This window comes from Prionailurus viverrinus, chromosome C1 (genome assembly GCF_022837055.1).
Source record: "Prionailurus viverrinus isolate Anna chromosome C1, UM_Priviv_1.0, whole genome shotgun sequence".
NCBI classification, from domain to species: domain Eukaryota; kingdom Metazoa; phylum Chordata; class Mammalia; order Carnivora; family Felidae; genus Prionailurus; species Prionailurus viverrinus.
The window spans coordinates 3,864,172-3,889,394 of NC_062568.1; the positions used below are offsets into that span (position 1 = coordinate 3,864,172).

The following is a 25,223-nucleotide window of genomic DNA, read 5'->3' on the forward strand; positions in this document are numbered from 1 at the left end:
AGACAGACCTCTCAGGGGCCCAGGTCCCGGGAACAAAGGACACTCCGCAGCTCTGAGCACTGAGCAGACTGCAGTGCTGGAGGACGACCTCAGACGCCTTCCCCGCGGGCTCCGGGCTCGGGAGGCTGGGACACCAGCCCAGCGCCCCTGCCTGCAGGTGACCCAGCACACATGGGAGGAAGGAAATGAACCAGGAAGCCTGGTGGGGAGGGCTGTCTGTGGGGAGTCCAGAGAGGAGGGGGCACCAGGGAGGAGGGGACCTGCTGCCTCAGGGCTGATGACGGGAGCTCCTCCTGGGGCAGTGCCAGTGGGGGTGAGTTCCACTGGACGGTGGGAGCCACGGGTGCTTCGTCATGCCAGGACGTGGCCTCAGATCCTGGGAAAACCAGGTGGAAGATAAGAGAGAACAAAGGGAAAGGTGAAGGGGGCCTGTGCGTGGAGGGTCCCATGGGGGCTCAGGGGCCTCTGAGCACCAGATGAAGGTGGGAATTGGGGCACAGGAGAGGGTGCCGCACTCGGGCCACAGCCCCCCGAATCTTGGCTTTGGGTCGCTGACCGACAGCTCCCGGGGACAACAGGGTCCGGGAGGTGACAACTGCCACCTCCGCAGGGACAGGTGGGCAGCGGCGAGTGTAGGTGCGTGTCACCCCAGCTCGGGGAGCCCTGGAACCTAACACGTGTGATGTGGACAGTGAACCTGGAAGGGGGGGGGGGTCCCTGCAGTCCACGGAGAGGATCAGAGCCCCTGAGATGTAGGCAGTTGACATGTAACCACCATTCTCTTTGTTCCCATGGCCCAGGGCATCCTGGTTGCAAATGTAATATTGACTTGAAATTTCTGATTAGGTATTTAATTTCCTTTATTCCATTTCTAACTGTACTGACTTGCTGTAGAAATTTTGTTCTCAGATAAGGTTACTGGTGACACAAATCAACAAAGCACATGCTTTTTAATTTTTTCCTTGCTTATAAAACTGTTGATATCTCTTTATTGCCTATTAATAAACTTCTAATTTCTTAGCTTTTTCTTTCTTTGAAGAAAATCTTCTTCAAACTTATCTCTCACAAATCAGGTCCACAGTCTTCTTCTCACTCTCTGAGACAAATCAAATTTGTCTTTGGTTTTTTGTTGTTTTTTTTTTAAATTTTTTTTAATGTTTATTTATTTTTGAGACAGAGAGAGACAGAGCATGAATGGGGGAGGGTCAGAGAGAGGGAGACACAGAATCTGAAACAGGCTCCAGGCTCTGAGCTGTCAGCACAGAGCCCGACGCGGGGCTCGAACTCACGGACCGCGAGATCATGACCTGAGCCGAAGTCGGATGTTTAACCGACTGAGTCGCCCAGGCGCCCCATCAAATTTGTCTTTGTTTTGAAGACACGCTGGACCCTTGGACACTCCATGCCTGATCCCATAATGCCAACCCTCCTCAGGACATGTGAGCCTTCTTCTTATGATGTGTCTCTCCCTTATTTGGAGAACTCCACTGACACTAAACTCTGTTGAAATAAAAGGTTTTCTAGGCAAGTAATAAAATTATACATACACACACACAAGCATTCTCTTAACTCTTGCAGGCCTTAAAATAAATGAAAATAAAATCATTTAAAAAATAAAATAAAGACTCATGCTTTCCCAGGAAAAAAATCGAGAATCAAACCTTTAGTTTTGTAGAACATCTGGCAGAGCATTGTTTTTGTGATTATTTGAATAATGTTTGTTTCACCCCGAAAGACTTAATAAAACCAATTCTCCAAGACACCTGGGTAGCTCAGTCAGTTGACAGTCCATCTTCGGCTCAGGTCGTGATATCATGGTTTGTGAGTTTAAGCCCTGCATCAGGCTCTGTGCTGACAGCTCAGAGCCTGGAGCCTGCTTCTGATTCTGTGTCTCCTCTCTCTTCACCCCTCCTCTGCTCTCTCTCTCTCAAAAATAAATAAACATTAAAAAAATTAAACAACAACAATTCTCCTTCTTTAAGGGTAAATTTAACCTTGGGTTAATTTTCTGGCTCGTTACTCTGGAAACCTAATCAAGGTGGCCTCTCTCCTGTGTTATTAGGCCAACATCAGCCTACTTAAAACCTAGTGTAGGGGCACCTGGGTGGCTCAGTCGGTTAAGCATCTGATTTCTGCTCAGGTCATGATCTCACGGTTCATGAGTTCAAGCCCCACATCGGGCTCTGTGCTGACAGCTCAGAGCCTGGAGCCTGCTTTGGATTCTGTGTCTCCCTCTCTCTCTACCCCTCCCCTACTTGCAGTCTGTGTAGCTCTCTCAAAAATAAAATAAGCATTAAAAATTTTTTTTAAAAAGCCCTCGTTTAGCCCTAGTTTAGGGTTAAAAATGACTGTAAAATGCATGTGGATTGGGAGGGATTATCTGGACACTACAAAGCACACTCTGGTCTTCCTTCAGTGTGGTGACTCTTTTAACTCTCCTTGTCCCTTGTGAGGTCCCTGAAACTTGCAACTACAGCCCTGTTACATGAGATATTGATACCCATGGGCATGGTGCTGCTAAGCCGGGGTGGGTCCTTTATCCACAGCTAAGCTGACAGTTGAGTTGGGTAGTAGTCAACTTGGTGGACTGCAGTGTGGACCACTGCAAGGAGTTCCACAGAAGAGGAGCAACTGCTATTGGCCTGTTGGGATGCTGTATTTCCTGTAATGTGTCCTTCTAAGTCAATCTGATGCCATTTGCTTCTGGTTATCCTGTGAGTCTAAAGGCCTAGTTAAGCAGACCTCCAGGTGGGTGTTGTACCATAGCCATTATACCATAAGCTTTAAGAAGGCTCATGATTTGTGTTTTCTTATATCCTCACTGCCCGGCACTGTATGTAGCAAATTGTAGTGGCTCAATTACACCTGTCCAAAAAAAAAAAAGAAAAAAAGAAAAAATATAAAACATCAAAAGGTAGATAATAAGCCTAATTACCATTTTCGAAGCTCTTATAAATGTGATCTAAATCAGGGTATTCTTGCATGTTGACCTCGCTGAACAATGCTTCTAGAAGTGGCAGGTCAAATGTCTTCTCCAGCTCATTTAGAACGTTATACACCACTCTTTGTACAGGGACCAGGTTTCTACAAGAATCTTGACAATCCTTAAAAAAATATTGAATAGAGAAAATATAAATACAGACTTCCAAGTTACAGAAGAGCCCCCAGAAAGTGATTTTATGGGTAATGTATTCCAGGTTCCCTCCATAGGTACCTTCTCATATAAAGTTTTTTTTTTTTTCGTTTTTATTTATTTTTGGGACAGAGAGAGACAGAGCATGAACGGGGGAGGGGCAGAGAGAGAGAGGGAGACACAGAATCGGAAACAGGCTCCAGGCTCCGAGCCATCAGCCCAGAGCCCGACGCGGGGCTCGAACTCACGGACCGCGAGATCGTGGCCTGGCTGAAGTCGGACGCTTAACCGACTGCGCCACCCAGGCGCCCCTCATATAAAGTTTTAGAATTTCTACATATTTGTATGTAACTCCTTCCTCCTTAAAAATATTCACTTGTAAAACTGATCTCCTCACCGTCATTTACGTTAGATGTGAGAGCACCTATGAAGAGTAACAGTTTCAAAGTTAAATAATATGTAGCCCTTTAAGAACCTGGCCAGATGTTTTAGGAATACATGTTTAGGAATGATGAGCAGCTGTCCTGTTACGTGCACAATCCTTGCCTTTTCCCCAGGACTGACTTGGCCTTAAAGAGCTCAAGGAAAGCAGGTGACAGTTCTCCCCTTTTGTGAACGTGGCCGTAGAGAAAGCATATTCATAGGGCAAAGAGAAGACTTGCATTGGGGCACCTGGGGGGCTCAGTCAGTTAAGTGTCCAACTCTTGATTTTGGCTCAGGTCATGATCTCACGGTTCATGAGATCGAGCCCCTAGTCAGGCTGTGTGCTGACAGTGAGAAGCCTGCTTGGGATTCTCTCTCGCCCTCTCTCTTTGCCCCTCCTCCGCTTGTGTTTGCTCTCTCACTCTCAAAATCAATAAATAGGGGCGCCTGGGTGGCGCAGTCGGTTAAGCGTCCGACTTCAGCCAGGTCACGATCTCGCGGTCCGTGAGTTCGAGCCCCGCGTCGGGCTCAGGGCTGATGGCTCGGAGCCTAGAGCCTGTTTCCGATTCTGTGTCTCCTTCTCTCTCTCTGCCCCTCCCCCGTTCATGCTCTGACCCAAAAATAAATAAACGTTAAAAAAATTTTTTTTTTAAATCAATAAATAAACATTAAAAAAGGAAGACTTGCATCTCTGTATCTCCATTAATGCCTACTACTAAAATTCACCCAAATTCCAAGACTCCAGAGGTACCATTAAAAAAAAGAGAAAAAGAAAAAAAGGAAAAGAACCCTAATAACTGAAAACTGCTGGAGAAAGAATAACAATCATCAATTCCCACATTTTGTCCTAACAGGACACCAGTTTCCTGTAGGCTTTAATGTTTTCAGATCTAAGGACTCAAACTGATGTCCATTGAAATGTGTTAATTATTATTCTATTAAATTAACTCATTTACGTTACACAGCAATTCATTAAAATTACCTTTAATTCTTAGTTTATGTTATATTCTATGCATTCCTACAAGGCATTATGCATCTCTGGAGAACTCCTGGTTCAGATCCAAGTCCAGTGGGCACCATGGAGCTCCAGTCCCTAAGTGAGAAGCAGGGCTGCCTCTGGTGATGACTGATTCTCCTTTCACTTTTTGCTTTATAGGAAACACTTACAACAATACTTGGAAAGGCCTCCCACTCATAGGAGACTCCTCAGTCAGCCAGTTGTGCTTGATGTTTACGTCCAGGGTATTAAAATACAATTTCATTTGGGGCCAGTTTACCATATCGTGACATAACATACGTCACTTACTTCATACATTTTATTGGTGATGAGTTCACGGTCACGGAGGCATTCAAGGAAGGGAAATGTCTTTTTTATTGCATTTGAAATCTCCACCTTGTGTCTTTTGAAGTGTTTGAATACAGTCTCATAGATGAGTCTGTCATCGATGCTCTGGTCTTCTGCAGACACCCTAGGAAGGAAGGATACCATATGAAAATGGTCATCGAGATTTCCAAGATGTTTGTAGTGGCTGTAAGATTCATATATAAAGGATAAGCTGTGAAAAACTAACGTATATAAGTTAAGTGGTCCCGAGTAGAGACAGAATACATGGAATTAAAGCAATAAGCAAAGATATTATGAAGAAAACATAAGGGTTAAGAAAGACTGAAATAAAAGAAAAAAAAAAAAAAAGAAAGACTTAAATGCAGGATTGAAAAAGTCTGTTCCAGTCTGTCTGGATCAAAGCCATTGTAACGATATCTTCACATATCTGAAATATTTTTGTAATTAAAAAAATTAAATTTAAACAAAATTGAGATATAGTGAACAGAGGAATGAAAAGCAATGGAATAAACCACACTCAAATAAAACAGTTTTGAAAAAAAAAGAAAGCAATGGACTAAAAATCTAACCTTGAAAATACTTCCTAACTAACAACTAAGAGAAAAATAATATCAGAAAGAAAAAAACAAGCTGTCCCCTTTCTGATGTAGAGCTGTTAAGAGAAATGCCATCCTGCTAATATTATAAAACTAGTTTACAAAGGATAGGATGTGGTTAATAATGATATGACACAGTATAAATTGATAATTTCACAAGAATATCAAACATTTCTCCTGGGACATCTGCCCTGCTTTGTGTTAATATAAATCTGTCTGCGCTAGTGAATCTTTTCAGGCACCTGAATTTCAGAAATCACTGATGTTTCCTGTGAAATTAATTTTAAACTGGGGTCTGTAATTCCAGTTGTTAGTTGATCATTTTATTGCTCTGATAATAATGTTTTAATCAACATCTTGTATCATGAAGACTCAGAAGCTTTCTTTGTCAAACCAGAAGAGAATCATTGCCACTTCCCAGTACTTAGCGTGCCTCAGGGAATAATGATGTCACATTATTGTGAAACATCCCTGAAAAAACAAGTTTCAGTTCAAAGACTGCAGGTTGAAAAGAAGCATGTGTCTTGTCTTTTATTAAAAACCCTGCTAAAAATGATAATAAAGAAATTGGATTCACACTGGCAAGGAGAATCGCTGGGCAATGAGAACAAGAGAGATTTCCATCAAAATCCGTAGACAAAAGTGGGCAGAGGGGTGCTAATTGCTGTTGTAGGTGAAGGATGCTCCCAGAGGTCAGAAAAACAATGGGTTTGCCCTGAAGAACCCTGAAGAGGCAGTGGAGATCACAAGGGATGGTGCTGGAAACTTATGTGTTAATTTAAAAATGGCAAATAGAACAGTGTACGTCTAACCTCTCCACCTGCAAGCTGACCCCCTGGATCCAGGCAACCTCTCAAAGGCAAACATTGCTGACCTCTCTATCACCATGTGCGAATTTAGCCTGTTACCGGATTTCATGTACATGGAATAATCATACATCATGTATGCTCTGTGCCTGACATTTGCTCATTACCCATGCTGTTGGATGAATAGAAGTCTGTTCCTTTCTGTTGCTGAAGGTATCCCATTGTGTGGACCTATCACAATCTGCTTATTCATTTTCCTGTTGATGGTTATTTAGATTGATTCCAGTTTGAGACTCGTGTGAAGAAAGCTGCTGTTCTTGTACGCATCTTTTTATGGCATGATGCTTTCGTTTCTCTTGTGTAAATAACTAGGAGTGGGGCATGGTGTGAATATGCTTAGCTATTTTAGAATCTGCCAAACTGTCTTTTAGAACCTATTAGATACAGTTTTCCTAATTTAAGCCACTCTCATGTGTATGATGTGGTATCTTAGATAGTTTTAATTTGTATTACTTTAATGATGTTGAGCACACTTTCATACGTTCATTGGCAATTATGCATCTTGTTTTGTAAGGTGTCTGTTCAAGTCTTTGACCGATTTCTATTGTTGAGTTATCTTTTACTACTTACTGATGTGTAGCAGCTTGTTTTATATTATGGAAAGAATTGTTTTGTTTGATTTATGTATTATGAACATTTTCTCCCAGTCTGAGATTTGCTTAACCGTGTGTTTTGATGAGGAGAAATTTTTAATTTTGATGAAGCCAAATCCATCACTTTTTTTCTGTGGTAAAAACCTTAAGGTACTAAGAAATCTTTGCCTATCACAAGTTAATGAAAATATTCACAGAGCAACTTACAATGTAGGCATGGCTCTATTTCTGGACTTCTTATTCTGCACCACTGATCTATTTGCCTATCCTTATGCCAACAGCATATTGGCTTGCACAGTGTAGCTTATAGAAAATCTTGAAGCCAATTCGGGAAAAATTGTCTTGACTTTTCTAGCTCTTTTGGCTTTCTATATATCTCTTAAAATCATTTTGTCAATTTCTACAAGAAAAGCCTTTTGGATTTTTATAGGGTTTGCTTTGAACCTATAGATAAATTTGGTAACAACTGATATCTTAATGATATTGAACTACAGTCTGTTAACACTGTATAGCTCTCCATTTATTTGGTTTTCCTTAATTTTGTCTAGAAATGTTTATAGTTTTCATAAAGAAGTCATATACATCTCTCATTAAATTTACTCTTAACTAAGAATGGTATTGCTTTTTTAAAACTGGCATTGCTTTAAATGGTATTGCTTTTTAAATTGCTTGTTATAATTGTATGGCAATAAACTAATTTTCAAAAACGTTAACCACGTATTTATAAGCCTGCTAAATTCTTGTATCCTTTTTTTTTTAATTTTTTTTCAACGTTTTTTATTTATTTTTGGGACAGAGAGAGACAGAGCATGAACGAGGGAGGGGCAGAGAGAGAGGGAGACACCGAATCAGAAACAGGCTCCAGGCTCCGAGCCATCAGCCCAGAGCCTGACGCGGGGCTTGAACTCATGGACCGCGAGATCGTGACCTGGCTGAAGTCGGACGCTTAACCGACTGCGCCACCCAGGCGCCCCTAAATTCTTGTATTCTAATAATGTGTTTATATATTTCTTTTGGATTTTATAGAAAATAAAGAATCAAGTAAAACCCCCTTACTTTTTTCCCCCAACAATTATTTCTTTTTCTTTCTTATTGTAATGGTTAGGAGTTTAGACACAATGTTGAAGAAAAGTGGGGAGAATGGACTACCTTGTCTTGTTTCCAATCTTTAAAAAAAAAGCACTTAGGGGGCACCCAGGTGGCTCAGTCGGTTAAACATCGACTTCGGCTCAGGTCGTGATCTTGCAGTTCGTGAGTTTGAGCCCCACATCAGGCTCTGTGCTGACAGCTCAGAGCCTGGAGCTTGCTTCGGATTCTGTGACTCCCTCTCTCTCTGCCACCCGCCCCCCACACTCATGCTCTGTCTCTCAAAAAATAAACATTAAAAAAATTAAAGAAAACAAGTATGACTGATATATTAATAGAAAAGATAAGATGGGCTCATATAAAATGCTAACTTAAAACCAGACAAGGTAGAAAAAGAAGGAAAAAAGAAACAAAGCAAATGTAATGAATAAAGAACAATAATGTAGATGGTAGATATTAATAAATATGTAAATAAGTATTTTCAGTATGAATGGTGTAAACGTTCTAATTCAAAGCAGAGATTGTTGGTGCAGGAGCTAAGACGGTAACATAGTAGGAGAACCCTAGGCTCATCTTGTCCCTTGAACACAACTAGATAACAAATCATTCTGAAAACCCAACAAGTCAGCCTGAGGGCTGACAGAACACACTGAACAAGTAGAGGGAGAGAAGAGGCCACAGTGAAGAAGGTAGGAAGTGTGGAGACATGGTTTGGGGGAGAAAGGGATGGTGGGATGCTGCAGAGGAGAGAAAGCCCTGGTTGCAAAGAAAGGTGAGAGAGGGGCACACGGAGATATGCACGAGGAGAATACTTCCTCAGAACCGTTGGCTGGGGAAATGAGAGGGGCTGATTTGAGTGAGTTCTTGCAACCAATGGGGCTTGAAGTGAACTCCAGTGAGTTTTAAAGGTCTTTGGGCACGGCTGGGATAGAGCCTTGAGAGGACTGCCCTGCTCCTGGAAAGGAGGCAGGGAAACAATACCGGGACAGACAGCACAACTTGAGGATCACCTGGGCACACAGTGGGGAGATTATTCGCCCTCCTTGGGGCACATCCCTGAGAGAAGGCATTCACAGAGACACCTCTCCATGGGACAAAGTTGCCCGCAGGTATCATTTCCATCCCCCACCCCGCCACGCCCTTCAGCATAAGCACAGAACCACCTGACCCGGGCAGCTCAATGCCAACACTGGCTGCCTAGCCTGCCTGCTCCAAGTCCCACACCCCTGCACTCCAAGAAGGTGTGACTGCCCTTCTTGGCCAAACCTCCTTCAGTCCCAGTGTGGTGACACCTTACCCCAGAAGACCAGTGTAGGCCCTCACCAGAGCACTTCCCCAAAGTTTGGAGTTTTAAAAGTCAGCAGGGTTGGCTGGGATAGAGCCCTGCGGGAAATGTGCTGCTCCAGGAGAGAATGCAGGCAAGCAACCCAGTGGCAGACAGCATGAAAACAGTGAAAAATGCCTGGAATGCACAGGGGGAGAATATTCACTCTTCTGGGAGTGCTTTCCTGAGAGCAGCAAACATGGAGACCCCTCTCTGGGGAAAAAGCAGTTGGCTGATGCCATTTCCCTCCCCTGCACCTCAGCATCAACACAGAACCACCTTTTAATAAACAGCACAGCACTGACACGGGCTGCCTAGCCTGCTTACATCAGATCGCACACCCCTGCGTTATGTTCATATTGCCCTTCTCGGTCAAGTTTGCCTCAGTCCCAGCGTGGCAGGGCCCTTCCCCAGAAGACCAGCAGAAACCCCTGCCCACACCACATCTCCTGAGCAGACTGTTCTGCAAGGCTTCAGTTCTAGTGTAAGTAGCATCAGGTCCCATTTAACAAGCAGACCAGACCACGCCTCATTAAAACTTGCCATGATTTGACCAAGAACCAAACACTGCCCATTGCAGGCAAGGAGAGCCTCTGCAGATGCCTGCCTGAAGGATACAGCAGCCACAACACAACAGCAGAGTGCACGCAGCACATACCAGAAACACTTCCTGAAGCACCAGGCCCTGGATACCACATGACCTCTTTTTCATAAAGCCATTACTCGCAGAAGCAGGAAACATAAGCAGCTTTTCTAACACAGAGAAGAAGACAGAGATGACAAGATGTCAAAATGGAGGAATTAATCCCAAATGAAATAAGATTAGGTCTCAGCCAGAGATCTAATCAAAACAGATATAAGTAACATACCTGACAGAGAATTTAAAGCAACAATCATCAGGATACTCACTGGGCTTAAGAAAAGCATGGAAGACATCAGGGAGAACCTCATTGGGTGATGGGCGTTGAGGAGGGCACCTGTTGGGATGAGCACTGGGTGTTGCACGGAAACCAATTTGACAATAAATTTCATATTAAAAAAAAAGAAACAGTTAAAAAATAATCAGTCAGAAATAAAAAATGCAGTAACTGAGATTCAAAACAGACTGGATGCAGTGGCCACAAGGATGGAAGAAGCAGAGGAATGAATAAGTAATATAGAAGATAAAATAATGGAAAATAATAAAGCTGAACAAAAGAGAGAGAAGAATTATGGAACACAAGAATAGACTTAGGGAACTCAGTGACTCCATCAAACATAATAACATCATATCATGGAATCCCAGAATAAGAAGAGAGAAAAGGGGGCAGAAAATTTATTTCAGGAGATAATAGCATAAAACTAACCTAATCTGGGAAGGAAACAGACATCCAGATCCAGGAGGCACAGAGAACTCTCATCAAAATGAACAAAAGCAGATCAAGACAAAAGAGGTCACTAACTTACAAGGGAAGACCCATAAGTCTAGCTGCAGATCTCTCCATAGAAACTTGGCAAGCCAGAAGGGAGTGGCATGATATATTCAATGTGCTGAACGGGGAAAGTCTACAGCCAAGAAAACTCTATCCAGCAAGGCTATCATTCTGAATAGAAAAAGATATAAAGAGTTTCCCAGACAAACAAAACTAAAGGAGTTTGTGACCACTAAACCAGCCCTGCAAGAAATTTTAAGAGGGACTCTCTGAGGGGAGAAAAGATGAAACAAAACAAAAAAGACTAAAAGCAACAAAGACTGGAAAGCACTAGAGAATATCACCAGAAACTCCAACTCTACAGGCAACACAGTGGCAATAAATTCATATCTTTCAGTACTCACTCTAAATGTCAATGGACTAAATGCTCTAACCAAAAGACACAGGGTAACAGAATGGAAAATAAAACAAGATCTATCTATATTCTGTTTACAAGAGACCCATTTTAGACCTAAAGACACCTTCAGAAAGTAAGGGGATGGAGAAACGTCTATTATGCTAATGGTCACTGAACGAAAACCAGAGTAGCTATACTTATATCAGACAATCTAGACTTTAAAATAAAGACTGTAAGAAGAGAATGAAGAAGGGCACTATATCATAATTAAGGGGTCTATCCACATGAAGATCTAACAATTGTAAACATTTATGCCCCCAACCTGATATAACCCAAATATCTAAATCAATTAATCACAAACATAAAGAAACTCATTGAAAATGATACCATAATAGTAGGGGACGTCAACACCCCACTTACAACAGTGGACAGATCACCTAAGCAGAAAATCAACACAGAAACAATGGCTTTGAATGACACACTGGATCGGGTGGACTTAACAGATATAATCAGAACATTTCATCCTAAAGCAGAATACACACTCTTCTCGAGTGCATATGGAACATTATCCAGAATAGATCACATACTGGGACACAAATCAGCCCTCAGCAAGTACCAAAAAGATTGAGCTCATACCATGCATATTTTCAGACCACAATACTATGAAACTCGAAATCAACCACAAGAAAAAATTTTGAAAGACAACAAATACTTGGAGACTAAACAACATCCTATTAAAGAATAAACGGGTTAACCAAGAAGTTAAAGAGGAAATTAAAAAGTACACGGAAGCCAATGAAAATGATAATACCACAGTCCCAAACTTCTGGGATGCAGCAAAGGCTGTCATAAGAGGGAAGTATATAGCAATCCAGGCCTTCCTAAAAAAAAGAAGAAAGGTCTCAGATACACAACCTAACTTTACACCTTAAAGAGCTGAAAAAAGAACAGCAAATAAAATCCAAAACCAGCAGAAGACAGGAAATAATAAAGATTAGAGCAGAAATCAATGCTACCGAAATTAAAAAACCTAAACAGTAAAACAGATCAATGAAACAAGGAGCTGGTTCTTTGAAAGAATTAACAAAATTGATAAACCCCTAGCCAGTTTTATCAAAAAGAAAAAGACCCAAATAAAATTAATAAAGAGGAGAGATCATAACCAACACTGCAGAAATGCAAACAATAATAAGAGAATATTATGAGCAATTGTATACCAATAAATTGGCAATCTGGAAGAAAGGGAAAAATTCCTAGAAACATATAAACTACCAAACTGAAACAGGAAGAAATAGAAAATTTGAACAGACCCATAACCATCAAAGAAATATTATTAGTAATCAAAAATATCCCAAAAAACAAGAGTCTAGGGCTGGAGGCTTTCCAGGGGAATTCTATCAAACATTTAAAGAAGAGTTAATACTTATTCTTTTGAAGCTGTTCCAAAAAATGGAAATGGAAGGAAAACTTCCAAACTTATTCTATGAGGCCAGCTTACCTTGATTCCAAAACCAAACAAAGACCCCACTAACAAGGAGAACTATATACCAATTTCCCTGATGAACATGGATGTAAAAATTCTCAACAAGATACTGACCAAATGGATCCAACAATACATTTAAAAAATTATTCACCACGATCAAGTGGGATTTATACCTGGGATGCAGGGCTGGCTTCAATATCTGCAAATCAATCAGTGTGATACATCGTATTAATATAAGAAAGGACAAAAAGCACATAATCCTCTCAATAGATGTAGAGAAAGCATTTGACAAAATACAGCAAATTTGACAAATACAGTTTTGATAAAAACTGTCAAGAAAGTAGGGATAGAAGGATCATACCTCAAGATCATAAAAGCCATGTACAAAAGACCCACTGCTAATATCATCACAATGGGGAAAAACTGAGAGCTTTCCCTCTAAGGTCAGGAACACAACAGGGAGGTCCACTCTTGCCACTGTTATTCAACACAGTATTAGAAGTCCTAGCCTCAGCGATCAGACAACACAAAGAAATAAAAGTCATCTAAACTGTCAAGGAGGAAGACAAACCTTCACTTTTTGCAGATGACATGATACTCTATATAGAAAACCCAAAAGATTTCACAAAAAAACCCCTGCTAGAACTGATCCATGAATTCAGCAAAGCTGCAGGATATAAAATCAACGCACAGAAATAGGTTGCATTTCTATACACCAATAATGAAGCAGCAGAAAGAGAAATGAAGGAATTGATTCCACTTACAATTGTACTAAAAACCATAAAATACCTGGGAATAAACCTAACCAAAGAGGTGAAAAATCTATACACTGAAAATTATAGCTTATGAAGGAAGTTGAAGAAGACACACACACAAAATAAAGGAAAAATATTCCATGCTCATGGATTGGGATAACAAATATGGTTAAAATGTCAACACTTCCCAAAGCAATCTACATATTCAATGTAATCCCTATCAAAATAACACAAGCATTCTTCACAGAGCTAGAACAAACAATCCTAAAATGTGTATGGAACCAGAAAAGACCCCAAATAGCCAAACCAATCCTGAAAAAGAAAACCAAAGCTGGAGGCATCACCATTCCGGAATTCAGTATGTATTACAAAGCTATAATCATCAATACAGTATGGTACTGGCACAAAAACAGACACTTAGATCACTAGAACAGAGTAGAGAGCCCAGAAATGGACCCACAAACATATGGCCAACTTTGTGGCCATATGACAAAGCAGGAAAGAATATCCAATGGAATGAAGACAGTCTGTTCAGCAAATGGTGCTGGGAAAACTGGACAGCAACATGCAGAAAAATAAACCTGGACCACTTTCTTACACCATACACAAAAATAAACTCAGAATGGATGAAAGATCTAAATGTAAGACAGGAAGCCATCAAAATCCTTGAGGAGAAAGCAGGAAAAAAACTCTTTGACTTCAGCTGTAGCAACTTCTTACCACATCTCTGGAGGCAAGGAAAACAAAAGCAAAAATGAACTATTGGGACCTCATCAAAATAAAAATCTTCTGCACAGTGAAGGAAGCAATCAGTGAAAGTAAAAGGCAACCAAAGGAATGGGAGAATATATTTGCAAATGACATATCCGATAAAGGGTTAGTATCCAAAATCTATAAAGAACATATCAAACTCAACACCCAAAAAACAAATAATCCAGTGAAGAAATGGGCAAAAGATATGAACAGACACTTCTCCAAAGAAGACATCCAGATGGCCAAGTGACACATGAAAAAATGCTCAACATCACTCATCATCAGGCACATACAAATCAAAACCACAATGAGATACCACCTCATACTTGTCAGAATGGTTGAAATTAACAACTCAGGCAATACTAGATGTTGGCGAGGATGCAGAGAAAGAGGATCTCTTTTGCACTGCTGGTAGGAATGCAAACTGGTGTAGCCACTCTGGAAAACAATATGGAGGTTCCTCAGAAAGTTAAAAATAGAACTACCCTATGACCCAGCAATTGCACTACTAGGTATTTATCCAAAAGATACAGGTGTGCTGTTTCAAAGGGGCACATGCACCCCAATGTTTATAGAAGTGTTATGGACAATAGTCAAAGTATGGAAAGAGCCCAAATGTCCATTGGCAGATGAATGGGTAAAGAAGATGTGGTATACAGATACAATGGAGTATTACTTGGCAATCAAAAAGAGTGAAATCTTGACATTTGCAACAACATGGATAGAACTAGAGTGTATTATGCTAAATGAAATTAGTGAGTCAGAGAAAGACAAATATCATACAACTTCACTCATTTGTGGAATTTAAGATACAAAACAGGTGAACATAAGGGACGAGAAGCAAAAATAATATAAAAACAGTGAAGGGTATAAAACATAAGAGACTCTTAAATATTGAGAACTAAGGGCTGCTGGAGGGGATGTGGGTGGGGGGGATGGGCTAAATGGGCAAGGGGCATTAAGGAAGACACTTATTGGGATGAGCACTGGGTGTTATATGTAGGGGATGAATCACTGGATTCTACTCCTGAAATTGTTATTGCACTAGATGCTAGCAAACTTGTATATACACTTAAAAAAATAAATTAATCGCTTAAAAAAATCACTCTGAATGTAAATGGACTAAATGCTCTATAAAAAACAAAACAAGACCCATCTATATGCTGCCTATAGAAGATTCATGTTAGACCTAACAACACCTGCAGATTGAAAGTGAGGAGATGGAGAAACATTTATCATGCAAATTGAAGTCAAAAGAAGGCCAGAGTAGCAATACTTAATCAGAAAAATTAGATTTTAAACCGAAGACTGTAACAATAGATGAAGAAGGGCACTATATCATAATAAAGGGGACCATCCAAAAAGAAAATTTAATGATTGTAAATATTTATGCCCCGAACATGAAACAATACAAATATATAAAACAATTAATAACAATCATAAAGGAATTCATTTATAATAATAATACAATAACAGTAGGGCACTTTAACTACCCCCCTTTCATCAATGGACAGATCATGTAAGCAGAAAATCAATAAGGAAACAATGGCTTTAATGACAATGGACCAGATGGACTTAACACATATATAGTAAAAGGTTGGATTGCGAGTAACTTGTTCTGTGAGTATTCCACAAGACGAGCAAACGTTTCTAATAAATTTTAACTTGATAAACAAGCAATGGCCTGCAATATGAGTAGTACATGATGCTGAACATCACGTGATCACAACTGAGCCAGTGGTTCTTCTCTCTCTCTCTGAGGCCTCGTGGGTGATCGTCTCCCATGCTCAGATGCTCAGTCTCAGGCCACAGTGTTTGGCAGAAATCAGTGATTTTTCAGAATGTTGGAAGGTGCCCACAACTGGCACTAGTATCAGTTTTTGTCACTTCAAAGCACCTATGGACAGTCCTTTGCTTTTCCATATAAGAGTAAGCTCAGGAATGATTTGCTTCATTCTAGGTCAGGCTGCCTGTGGATGTAGACCCTTTCCTCTGCTGCCTTATTGCCAGTTACATTAAATATGGTATATGACAAGAATTTATTAATACTTTACCGTAGTCAACATCCATGAGAGCATATAAATGGCCCCCATGCAGAAAAAGTTTCTATTGAACAAATAGATAGCAGTGATTCCGTTAGTGATAATGAAAGTCATCCTACACAAACCCTCTTCTCTCCTGTTTCCTCACACCAGCCACAAAGGTTTTCAAACGTAAGTGCAGGTTAATTTATTTTTCTTTATATTCTGTATTTTCTTTATTATTTTGTATTATATTAAAGTGTTGTATCACTTTATATGAATTTTTGTTTTTGTTTTGGCTGCAGCAACTTTTTACTCAACATGTCTCTGGAAGCAAGGGAAATGAAAGCAAAAATGAACTATTGAGACCTCATCAAAATAAAAAGCTTCTACACAGCGAAGGAAACAATCAACAAAAGTAAAAGGCAACTGACAGGATGGGAGAAGGTATTTGCAAATGAAATATCAGATAAAGGGTTAGTATCCAAAATCTATAAAGAATTTATCAAACTCAACACCAGGGGCGCCTGGGTGGCGCAGTCGGTTAAGCGTCCGACTTCAGCCAGGTCACGATCTCGCGGTCTGTGAGTTCGAGCCCCGCGTCGGGCTCTGGGCTGATGGCTCAGAGCCTGGAGCCTGTTTCCGATTCGGTGTCTCCCTCTCTCTCTGCCCCTCCCCCGTTCATGCTCTGTCTCTCTCTGTCCCAAAAATAAATAAACGTTGAGAAAAAAAATTAAAAAAAAAAAAAACTCAACACCCAAAAAACAAATAATCCAGTGAAGAAAGGGGCAAAAGACATGAATAGACACTCCTCCGAAGAAGACATACAGATGGCCAACTGACACATGAAAAAAAATGCTCAACATCACTCATCATCAGGGAAATATAAATCAAAACCACAATGAGATACCACCTCACACCTATCAGAATGGCTAACATTAAAAACTCAGGCAATAACAGGCTATTGGCAAGGATGTGGAGAAAGAGGATCTCTTTTGCATTGTTGGTGGGAATGCAAACTGGTGCAGCCACTCTGGAAAACAGTATGGAAGTTCCTCAAAAAATTAAAAATACTATCCCTACGACCCAGCAATTGCACTACTAGGTATTTATCCAAGGGATACAGGTATGCTGTTTCGAAGGGACACATGCACCCCAATGTTCATAGCAGCACTATCAACAATAGCCAAAGTATGGAAAGAGGCCAAATGTCCATCGATGGATGAATGGATAAAGAAGAAGTGGTATATACATACAATGGAGTATTACTTGGCAATCAAAAAGAATGAAATCTTGCCATTTGCGACTATGTGGATGGAACTGGAAGGTATTATGCTAAGTGATATTAGTCAGTCAGAGAAAGACAAAAATCATATGACTTCACTCATATGAGAACTTTAAGAGACAAAACAGATGAACATAAGGGAAGGCAAGCAAAAATAATATAAACACAGGGAAGGGACAAAACATAAGAGACTCTTAAATATGGAGAACAAACAGAGGGTTATTGGAGGGTTTATTGGGGGGGGGGGCTAAATTGGTAAGCAGCATTAAGAAATCTACTCCAGAAATCATTGTTGCACTATATGCTAACTTGGATGTAAATTTAAAAAATAAATTAAATTAAATGGTAAAAAAGAAGAAGAAGAAAAGAAACAGACTCTTAACTATAGAGAACAAACTGATGGTTACTGGAGGGGGGTGGGCAGAGGGATGGGTTAAATAGGCAATGTGTATTAAGGAGGGCACTTGTGTTGAGCGTGGGGTGTAGGTGATGAATCACTAAATTCTACACCTGAAACTAATATTACACTGTATGTTACCTAACTGGAAATTAATTAAAAACTTGGAAAGAAAAAAAGAAAAGCAGAGATTGTCAAAGTGACTGCAAAAACAAGACCCAACCCAGAAAAACCAGTATTGTCACCCAGAAAAACCCATAAATAAAGGACTCAGGTTCAGAATGGAGAAAGAGATACCATGCTAACACTAATAAACAAACAAACAAACAAACAAACAAATAAACAAACAAAAAAGATGGAGTAGCCACATTATTTCCATACAAAAAAACTTCAGAATAAGAAAAATTATCAAGGAGAAAGAGAGCATTTCATATGATAAAGGGGTCAGTTTTCCAAGCAGACATAACAATCCTTAACATATATCTCCCTAAACACAAAACATCAAATTATGGAAGCTAAAAGTTGATAAAATGATAATAGAAATAGACAAATCTGTTACTACAGTTGGATACATGAAAAGCCCTTTTTTAGTAATTAATAGATCAAGCAGGTAGAAAAGCAATAAGAATGTAATTGACCTAAACATCTTTGCCAAACAATTTGATCTATTTGACATTTTTATAATACTGCATCCAACAACAGCAGAATTGCTGCTGTTGTTGGAGTATGAGAATACACATACTCCCCCAAATCACGCAGAATAACAACCCTCACCAAGACAGAGCACACAGTAGGCCATAAAACACATCTTAAAAAGTTGAAAAGAATAAAAATCATAAAGTATTTTCTCAGACAACACAGGAATTAAACTACAAATCAATAACAGAAAGAGCTAGAAAGTACCCAATACTTGGAGATTTAAAGATACACTTCTAAATAACACCTGGATCAAACAAATCTCAAGAAAAATTTAGAGATATTTTGAACTAAATAAAAATGAACAGACAACTCACCAAAATTTGTGGGATGCAAAAAAAGCTATGATTAGAGAGAAATGCATTCTATTAAATGCATATATTAGAAGACAAGAAAGATTCAAAATTAATAATCTAAGTTTCTCCACTTAGAAAACTGGAAAAGAAAGAGCAATTTAAACCTAAAGCAGAAGTAAGGCAGCAAAAATTAGAGCAGAAATCAATGAAATTGAAAATAGGAAATAACAGAAAATTCCACCAAACCTAAAGCTAGTTCTTGGAAATGATTTAGAAAATTGATAACCTTCTACCCAGGCTAACCAAGAAAAAAAGAGAGAGAAAGAAAAGACACAAAATGTCAAAGTGAAAGTAAGATCACACAACTGATTCCATGGATGCTAAAAAGATAACAAAGGAATACTATAAACAAAGGTGTCTCCACAAATTTGATAAGTCAAACAAAATGAACAAAATCCTAGAAAAACAGAAACCCACAAAACTCACACAAAGAGAGGTAATTTGAATAGACCTATGCTCACTTTTTAAAAAACTGAGTCAGTAATGAATAACTTTGAAAAAGATAAGCACTAGGTTCAGGTATTTTTGCTAATTCTACAAAATATTTAAGGAAGAAATGGTACCAATTCGCCACAGTCTTGTCCAGAAAATAGAAACAGAGGGAACACTTCTTAATTCCTTCTATGAGCCCAGCACTATTGTAATACCAAAACCAGATAAAGACAAACTACAGACCAATATCTCTCAGACTATACATCCAGAAGTCTTCAAGAAAATATTAGCAAATCTCATCCAACAATGCAAAAAAATTAACTCCAACCACGTGGAGTTTATTCTAGATATGCAAGGCTCATTCAATATTCAGAACCAATCAGTATACTCATCTAACACATCAACAGGCTAAACTAGAAAATTTGAATGATATCAACTGACACAAAAAAGTCATTTAATGAAATCCAACACCTATTCATGTAAAAACTCTCAGTAAACTAAAAATAGAGAGGAACTTCTTCAACATGAAGTCAAAAAACCTTTACAAAAAAAACCTTATAGCTAATAGACTGGAGAGAACTGGCACACTTTTCCCTAAGATCAGGAACAAGGCAAAGATGTCCTCTCTTACCGCTCCTATTCAACATCTTACTAAAAGGTGTAGTTAGTGCAGACGATGAAGAAAAAAATAACGTATAGAATTTGGGAGGGAAGAAATTGTCTTTATTTGCAGATTATATAATTGTTTATGTAGAAAATCTCAGATTGCCAAAAAAAAAAAAAAATCTCCTGGCACTAATAGGTGACTATAAGCAAGGTCACTGCACACAGGTTAATATACAAAGATCAACTGCTTTTGTGTATACCAGCAATGAACAATTGGAATTTGAAAAAAAAAAAAACAACTACTACCAGGAGCACCTGGGTAGCTCAGTTGGTTGAGTGTCCAACTTTGGCTCACAGTTTGTGAATTTCAGCCCCATGTGGGGCTCACTGCTCTCAGTGCAGAGCCTGCTTCGGATCCTCAGTCCCTCTTCCCCTCCCCTGCTGTGTTTTCTCTCTCTCTCTCTCTCAGAAATAAATAATCTTTAAAATAAAATGAAATAACATAACATAAAATACTACCATTTACAATAGCACAAAAAATGTGAAATACAGTATTAATCTAACAAAATGAGTACAGTATCTACCTGCAGAAAATTATTCTAGAAACTACAGGTTCAGTGAAATCAGACTCTATAAAACCCTATGGAACACTAAAAAATAAAGGAAAAAAAAAGAAAACACACCTTGCATTTTTCAGAGAGAACAAACAAGGAAAACAATAGGAGTTCTAAAAGTTAAAAAAGGAAAAAAATACCCATATGAAAAATATATTTAAAATATTAAATGGAAATGCAAAAAAAAAAAAGGATAATATTGAAAGACACAGATCAAAAATGGAATCCAAGAAAAGATACAAAAAAGACAAAGTGACACAAAATTTGTAAAATCAAAGAAAGGTAGTTATGGTATTCAAATATAAACAAAACAAAAAATAATGGTATTCATAATCATAGCAAAGCAAAAATTAAGAAACAAATAATGAAACAAATGTTTTATGGATGTTGAAAAGCAATTCACCTCTGATTTTTGACTCTTCACATATTCCAAAAATGATCAAAATATACAGGCTCTGGATAAATTAACAAGAATAATTTATTATTTCATCTTGTGACCTAAAAACAAGTAACACACCATTTTCCCCCAATGTCCTTGAATGTGTATCAGTATGGATTATAATCTTGACTACAAAAGGGGCGCCTAAGTGGCTCAGTCAGTTAAGCATCGACTTCAGCTCAGGTCATGATCCTGAGGTTCTTAAGTTCGAGCCCCATGTTGAGCTCTGTGCGGACAGCTCAGAGCCTGGAGCCTGCTTCAGATTCTGTCTCTTCCTCTCTCTCTGCCCCTTCTCCCTCTCTCTCTCAAAAAATAAATAAATGTTAAAAAATTTTTAAACAATAATAATAATCTTGGACACAAAATAAGTCTCAATAAGTTATAATAAGTAGAAGCTAAACAGGCTGCAACATAACGAAAATAAACTGCCCAGAGATTTTACAAGAAAAATAAAAAGTACTATGTTGAGTCTCAAAGATGAAATAGACCTTGTGGTTAGAGGCTATTTCAAAAATAGAGGAAGAGGACTATTCCACTATATTTATACACCACATCCTCTTTACCTATTCATCAATCAGTGGACACTTGGGTTGCTTCCAAGACTTGGCTATTAAGCATAGGGGTGCATTTATCTTTTTGAATTAGTATTCTTGTTTTCTCTGGGTAAATACCCAGTACTGGAATTATTGGATCATTCGGTATTTCTATTTTTAATTTTTAGAAGAATGAGATCTTGCCATTCATGACAATATAGGTGAACCTAGAGAGTATGATGCTAAGTGAAATAAGTCAGACACAAAGAGATAAATACCATATGATTTCACTTACATGCAAAATCTAAAAAACAAAACAAAATAAACCAAAAACCAAAAAAAACCAGACTCTTAAATACAGGGAACAAACTGGTGGTTGACAGAGGAATGGTATGTTGGGGGATGGGTAAAATAGATAAAGGGGATTAAGGGGTACAAACTTCCAGCTATAAAATAAATCAGTCACAGAGATGAAAAGTACAGTAAAGGGAATATAGTCAATAACATTGTTATATGGTGTTATATAGTGTTATATGGTGACACGTGATAAGTACACATGGTGATGAGCACTGAGTGATGTGTAGAATTGTTGAATCAGTACATCAATCACATGTGGGTACACTTGAAATTAATAGAACATTGTATGTTAATTATAATTAAATTTAAAAAATGATCAATAATAAAAAAATTCTAGCCTAAAAAACATCAAACTACTTTACTAAGGAGAAAAAGAGGAGGAAAAGGAAGATAACAAAATGAGTAAAGATGGTTCAACATTAAGAAATATCCTTATATAATTCAGTACATCAACAAATAAAAGGAGAAAGTATATAAATATACCCCTAAATTATCTTAAAAGGGAATTGGTAAAACCTAGTAGCTATTTTTATAAAAACTATATGAAATAGATAGATGCTATTATAATATAAAGCCTCCAGAAAGAACAAACATTACAGTGAATACTGAAATGGTGAAGTCATTTAAATAGGAAAAAAAAAAGGACAAGTTGCTTACCTATAAATATTTTTAGAAGGTTTAGCCAAGGCAATAGGGTAAGAAAATTAAGTCATTGGTAAATATGAACATGAGATACAACATTATATGTCTTACAATTATATACATAGAAACCCTAGAGAACAAAAGCAAAATCTATAAGAACTAGAAAAGGAATTTACCAACATGCATGAATTTTAAAAAGTAGATATATAAAACTTACAGATTTTATTTGGAACAATATAAATTTAAAAGACATAAAATCATACTCCAGACACAATAGCAAATAAAATGCATGTATATTTATAAACATTTCAAAGGTATAGACCTATATGAAGAAAACCATAAAATCCTACTAAAGGAAATTAAACAAGATCCAAATAAAGAGATATATAAGGCACCCCCAATTAGGAAAACACAGTAATTTAAAAATGTCAATCCTTCTGAAATTATTGTGTAAGTGTGGTGTATTTGCAGTTTGTAATTCCACTGAAACTGGATAAAGTAGTTCTACAGAAACTTACATGATAGAATGAATATCTGAGTCAAGCCAGGAAAAAATATGTAAAGTAGGTGGAGGAAGATTTAATATATTTAAATGTAAAAAAAAAAAGCAATACAGATATTAGAAGACAATGTAGAAAAGTATTTTCAACACATATGAGAAAGGGTTAATTCATTTGATACACAAAGATTCCAGGCTAATAATAACATTTGACAAACCCAAAGGAAACAGACCTAAACGCGTAGCTTAGGGAAAAGAAAATTAAAATGTCCAATAAACATGTGAATACAGATAAACTGAAACACCAGTGAGAAACCATTTCTTCGTAGTTAGAGTGGCAGACAGAATTTTATATGTGATGCTGCAGTGTGGGAGAAGATTCAGAGAAACATTCCTTGTTGGTGTGAGCTTGAATTGCTAAAGCCATTTCAGAAAAGGATCTGGCAATAATCTATGAATTTTAAGATATACTACAGATTAACTCAGCAGTCATTTTTGGAACCTAGCCTATGGAAATAAAAACAATATGCATCTTGTAGAAACTCCAGAACGTTCACTGGCTCCCCATTTCCCTCAGAGTAAAAGCCAGGTTCTTACAGTGTTCAAGGGACCTGAAATGATACAGCCTTTCTCTCCTCTTCCCTAGCTCAACCCTCTCTGGCCCCACCCTACTCTGTGCTGTTTCTTGACTACATCGGGCACACTCCAACCCTAGAAACTTGGTGCTGGCTCTCTCTTCTGTGTAGTATGTCCTTTGTCCAGACACCCGTGTGGTGAACTAATTCCCTTGTCTCCTTAAGGAACTTGCTTCATGGTATCTTCTCAAATGAGGCCTGCTCTGACCACCTCACTCCCTATTCTAGCTCTATTTTGATTCATGTCCTTACCACTCTCTAACGTATTGAATTACTTATTTATTTCATTTAGTGTTTATTGTCTGTCTTCTCACAAAATATACGTACCACAAGCACAGGGATTTTGTCTGTTTTGTCCCTTGAGTTTTCTTAAGTACCTGAGATGCATAAGACATTGGTCAATATTTATTGGTTATCAATATAAATAATTATCCATATTTATTGATGCCTACAAGTACAAAAGTTTTTATTGACACATTTTCTGTAGCAAAATACAACCATAAAGACTACCCCCAAAACCTTGGCACAAAAACAGACACATAGACCAATGGAATAGAATAGAAACCCCAGAACTAGACCCACAAACGTATGGCCAACTCATCTTTGACAAAGCAGGAAAGAACATCCAATGGAAGAAAGACAGCCTCTTTAACAAATGGTGCTGGGAGAACTGGACAGCAACATGCAGAAGGTTGAAACTAGACCACTTTCTCACACCATTCACAAAAATAAACTCAAAATGGATAAAGGACCTAAATGTGAGACAGGAAACCATCAAAACCTTAGAGGAGAAAGCAGGAAAAGACCTCTCTGACCTCAGCCGTAGCAATCTCTTACTCGACACATCCCCAAAGGCAAGGGAATTAAAAGCAAAAGTGAATTACTGGGACCTTATGAAGATAAAAAGCTTCTGCACAGCAAAGGAAACAGCCAACAAAACTAAAAGGCAACCAACGGAATGGGAAAAGATATTCGCAAATGACCTATTGGACAAAGGGCTAGTATCCAAAATCTATCAAGAGCTCACCAAACTCCACACCCGAAAAACAAATAACCCAGTGAAGAAATGGGCAGAAAACATGAATAGACACTTCTCTAAAGAAGACATCCGGATGGCCAACAGGCACATGAAAAGATGTTCAGCGTCGCTCCTTATCAGGGAAATACAAATCAAAACCACACTCAGGTATCACCTCACGCCAGTCAGAGTGGCCAAAATGAACAAATCAGGAGACTATAGATGCTGGAGAGGATGTGGAGAAACGGGAATCCTCTTGCACTGTTGGTGGGAATGCAAATTGTTGCAGCCGCTCTGGAAAGCAGTGTGGAGGTTCCTCAGAAAATTAAAAATAGACCTACCCTATGACCCAGCAATAGCACTGCTAGGAATTTATCCAAGGGATACAGGAGTACTGATGCATAGGGCCACTTGTACCCCAATGTTCATAGCAGCACTCTCAACAATAGCCAAATTATGGAAAGAGCCTAAATGTCCATCAACTGATGAATGGATAAAGAAATTGTGGTTTATATACACAATGGAAT

At 38.7% G+C, this 25,223-nt stretch overlaps 1 protein-coding gene across 5 annotated transcripts in view; it reads right to left on the reverse strand.

Annotated features, from left to right (window-relative positions):
• Positions 1-25,223, reverse strand: part of SP100 (SP100 nuclear antigen) — a 99,531-nt gene that overhangs the window by 54,876 nt on the left and 19,432 nt on the right. For 4 of the 5 annotated variants that reach the window (XM_047869564.1, XM_047869563.1, XM_047869565.1 and 1 more), the window contains exons 2-3: positions 4,863-5,025; positions 2,936-3,104 (exon numbers count right to left, since the gene is read on the reverse strand). In XM_047869564.1, the coding sequence (XP_047725520.1) occupies positions 2,936-3,104; positions 4,863-5,025 (332 nt within the window). Of the gene's footprint in view, positions 1-2,935; positions 3,105-4,862; positions 5,026-25,223 lie in introns of those variants that run through there. The other variant, XM_047869566.1, reaches the window with a different exon arrangement.